Here is a 4,179-nt window from a genome sequence, read left to right on the forward strand (position 1 = left end):
GTGGACCTCAAGCGGATGTTCAGCAATCCGTATCCTTCATCGCTCGCCGTTATAACAGCGCCCCCTCCCCCGGAGGGCTGGATTAGATGCTCTCCGTGTCCCCCCTGACCCTCATTTTCTCTCTCGTGTTGGCTCGGGGGGGGTGGCGGCTTGGTAGGCACTGAACGCATCTCCGTGCAGGGCCGAGCGTGAGTGCGCTCACGTCTCACGGCCTTCCAGTCCCTTTTCTCACCCGGGGTGGACAAATGACCAAAGCTGAAGGTTAATTGCTCTGGCGGGACCTTGAATCCTAGACCCAGAGCCAGAGGAGGGCACGCTGGGCTGTTGACCCCCCCACTACCCTAGCCTTGTGGCTTCTCTTAACTCAGACCTGGGTGTTTTACACACACACCCCTCCCATCTCTGGGCCACATCTGGCCCCTTGGCTGTCCCTGCCCACCCTACACAGATCGCTTTTATTTTGAAACCCACGGCTATTCTTTTCCCCCCAATTTACACACATGCCTATCACGTTCCTAGCCCTGTTGATTCAGCCCTCCACAACAGTCCCAGTTCCTCAGGTGGAAAAATGAATTGCTGGCCCCACCTTTAGAGAGGCGTAAACCAGCTTAAAAGATGCCGGAGAAGGTCTACATCAGTGTTTCTCAACCTTGACCATTTTAAGGCATGTGGACTTCAACTCCCAGAATTCCACAGCCAGCAATGCTGGCTGTGGAATTCTGGGAGTTGAAGTCCACATGCCTTAAAATTGGCAAGGTTGAGAAACACTGGTCTACATTCTGGCGGTTCGAGTCCCAGCAAGGCGTGGCGGGGTGAGCGCCTGTGACTTGCCTCAGCTCCTACCAGCCGAGCAGTTCCAGAGAAGTTGAGTGCAAGTAGATGAATAGGTACCACTTTGGTGGGGAGGTAACAGCGTTCCACGCCCCTTGGACGTACAGCCGTCTTGGCCACGCAACCGTGGAAAGTGTCTTCAGGCAGCCTGGCTCCCTCGGCCGAGAAACGGGCATGAGTTGGACACAACGGGACAGGGAAACCTTTACTTCCATTAAGAGGGGCGCGATGGCTCAGGGGTCAAAGACCCTGAGGATGTCAGCTGGAAAGTCGACAGCCTGGGGCAGGGGTAGGCAACCTTGGCTCTTTTATGACTCGTGGAGACTCAGGAATTCTGGGAGTTGAAGTCCACGAGTCATAAAAGAGCCAAGGTTGCCTACCCCTGGCCTGGGGTCAAGACCCAAGCGGTCCGCAATGGGGTGAGCTCCCGTCCTCGCCCCAGCTCCTGCCAAACCAGTTTGAAAGCATCTTACATGCAAGTAGATAAATAGGTACCACTTTGGTGGGAAGGTAACAGGGCTCTGTGACGTCATGCTGGCCACACAAAATGTCTTCGGACAGTGCTGGCTCAACGGCCTTAATAATAATAATAATAATAATAATAATAATAATAATAAAGTTGGAAGGGACCTTGGAGGTCATCTAGTCCAACCCCCTGCTCAGGCAGGAAACCCTATCCAATTTCAGACAGATGGCTGTCCAGTCTCTTCTTAAAAACTTCCAGTGTTGGAGCATTCAAAACTTCTGGAGGCAGGTGGTTCCACTGGTTAATTGTCCTCACTGTCAGGAAGTTTCTCCTCAGTTCTCTGTTGCTTCTCTGCTTGATGAGTTTCCATCCGTTGCTTCTTGTCCTGCCTTCAGGCGCCTTGGAGAATAGCTTGACTCCCTCTTCTTTGGGGCAGCCCCTGAGATACTGGAAGACTCTATCGTGTCCCCCCTCGTCCTTCTCTTCGTTAAACTAGACATACCCAATTCCAGCAACCGTTCCTTATATGTTTGAGCCTCCAGTCCCCTGATCCTCTTTGTTGCTCTTCTCTGCCCTCTTTCCAGAGTCTCAATTATCTTTTTTACATCGTGGTGACCAAAACTGGATGCCGTATTCCAAGGGTGGCCTTACCAAGGCCTTGTAAAGTGGTATTAATACGCCTTGAAACGGGCCGTCCCTAAAGTCGGCTGCGGAAAACCCGTGGGGACTCCTCGACCCTTTATCCTTACTTGGCCTTAACTCCGGCCCGCAGCTGGGAGAGGCCGCACGTGATGTACGGACAGCTGCTGGACTGGCTGCGCTACCTGGTGGCCTGGCAGCCGGTCATCATCGGACTAGTGCAAGGGATTAACTATATCCTGGGCCTGGAATAACCCCCCCCCCCTCTGGTTCCTGCCCCAGAGCCAGAGCGCCCCTGGGGAGCCGGGGGGGGGCAAGCTGCTGGGCCAAGGACGCCTCCGGAGCCCCAGGAGAAGCGTTCTCCATCACTTACCTCTCAGGACCCCGGCCTCGGCCCCCCGGGTGGCTGCGCCACGACCCCAGAGGGACGGACGGACGCTGCGCATAAGAAGCACCGCCGAGGCCGGCTTCTACTGCTTGTAGGCTGCATTGGAGGATTCTTTTTTCTTTCTTTTTTTTAGCAAGAAAGAAAAGAATTATTTTAACAAGCCTATCGAAACATCTGTTTGTTCCTGGATGTTTCCCTTCCCCTCCGGTGGCCCTCTGGGATTGCCCCTCTGTGCCAGGCCTGGTGGCACCACCGGCCCCTTCCTCTCGGCCGCTTCTGGCCGGCCGGCTGGCTCAGGACACCCCCCTCCCCCGGTGGAACGGAGGCCAAGCTGGACAGCCACTGTGGGGCGGAGAGGCCCCTGCCCTGCCTCAACTTCCCCAGCCCCATCCTCCCCAGCCTCTGATGCCAACCCAGAGGGGGTCCTGCCCGCTCTGGACTCTGGAGTCCCCCCCCCTGTTTCTCCTGCCCTCCTAGGGCCTTCAGCAGGAGGGCCCCCATCCTGATTTTTTGGGGAGGGCCTCCTCTGCCTTCCGCCCTCGCCTCTAATTTAAAGGTCTCTTGGGAATGGTTCCCAGTCAATCCCGGGACTTCTCCTGCCTGCCCGTTGGACCAGTCCAGCTTTGGAAGCAGCAGCTGGAAAAAAACCCTGGGCAGCTAAACAAGCCGACCTGCCAGATGGAGGGTCTGGGGGGGGCACCGCCTCCTCTCCCTTCACTTCGCTTGGAAGGAAGCCACGCCGCCGTGCCCTGTTCGCCCCACCGTCGCTGAGGGGTCCTGCTCAATCTGAGGATTGCTGGGTGGCCTCCCATCCTCGCCCCTGCCTGGTTATTTTCAGGGCTTGGCGGTGCAGCGTTTGTTTTCATGAGCAGCGGTGTTAATGCCGGGCAGGAAGGTAAAGCCAAGGGTTGCTTTGGCGGTAAAAATTGGGGTCCTTTCCCCGCCTTCGCCCGTGCCACCGGGGGTAGCGGACCCTGGGGACGGGTCGAGAGGAGCGTGGACCCAGACATAGCCCTTCCACCCGGAACACATCTCGACGAAAAGGACGTGGGGTGTTGAACTCCCCTCTACTTCCTACGGCTCGCCCGTCCGGGGGAAGACGTCCCTCCGAGGGCCTGCCCTTGCCAGGGGAGGACCTCATTGAGGACAGGCTCCAGGATCTCAAAGGCGATCCAGAAGTGGTTCCCCACCTAGGCAGCTGCCTCCACCCAGGGAATAGGGGGCTTCTGCTGCGGGGTCCATCTCTGGCTCACTACCCACAGGGCAAGCTCAGAGCTGGGTCTCTGCCACATTGGGGGGGGGGGTCTCGCCTTCCCGGGCATCAGCCCGTAGTAGGGGGTGCCTTGCAGCGGGTCACAGCCTCTCCCCGATCCCAAAGAAAAGGGGGGGAGGGTGCCCCCCCCGAATCACTGGGAGGAAGGTGAGACGGTTGGGGTCTCCTTCCTAGCCGTGGTTGGCCTCCCTCCAGATGTGTCCAGCACACACCTGTACAACGCGCACACACACTCAGGTGTCTGTTGCAACATCGACAACGGCCTGGGCCACTTGTGCGGCCTACTGCCAACGGGGGGGGGGTCTCTCCTGTGGACAAATCCTTAAAAACTCAGAGCGCGCGGATGGATTATTTTTTTCTCCCTCCCCCCCCCCCTTTGAAATAATGTGTAATAAATTCTGCTAAATTGCTGCTCCTGTTGTTTTTGCAAGTTGTGGCTTTGGAAAATGTTGTTTTTATTTACTCGGTTGCTCTAGCCGCCCAACTCAACTCAACTCAAGGGTTGCAAAAACCGAAGGAGAGAAAGAGAAGAGGGAGAGAATTTGTCCTGGGGGGGGCCCAGAAATGCGGAGATCCATCCGG

General features: G+C 56.9%; 1 protein-coding gene across 1 annotated transcript in view; it reads left to right on the forward strand.

Moving 5' to 3' along the window:
- Positions 1-2,190, forward strand: part of LOC107299893 (RING finger protein 121) — a gene marked incomplete at its 5' end in the record, with an annotated part of 5,959 nt that extends 3,769 nt beyond the window's left edge. Inside the window, one exon of the mRNA XM_015829237.1 lies at positions 2,070-2,190. Coding sequence (XP_015684723.1) covers positions 2,070-2,190 — 121 coding nt within the window. The remainder of the gene's footprint in view (positions 1-2,069) is intronic.
- Between the last annotated feature and the right edge of the window lie 1,989 nt (positions 2,191-4,179).

The sequence above is a fragment of the Protobothrops mucrosquamatus genome, unplaced genomic scaffold, assembly GCF_001527695.2.
Source record: "Protobothrops mucrosquamatus isolate PMUCROS unplaced genomic scaffold, P.Mucros_1.0 scaffold5680, whole genome shotgun sequence".
Taxonomy (NCBI): Eukaryota; Metazoa; Chordata; class Lepidosauria; order Squamata; family Viperidae; genus Protobothrops; species Protobothrops mucrosquamatus.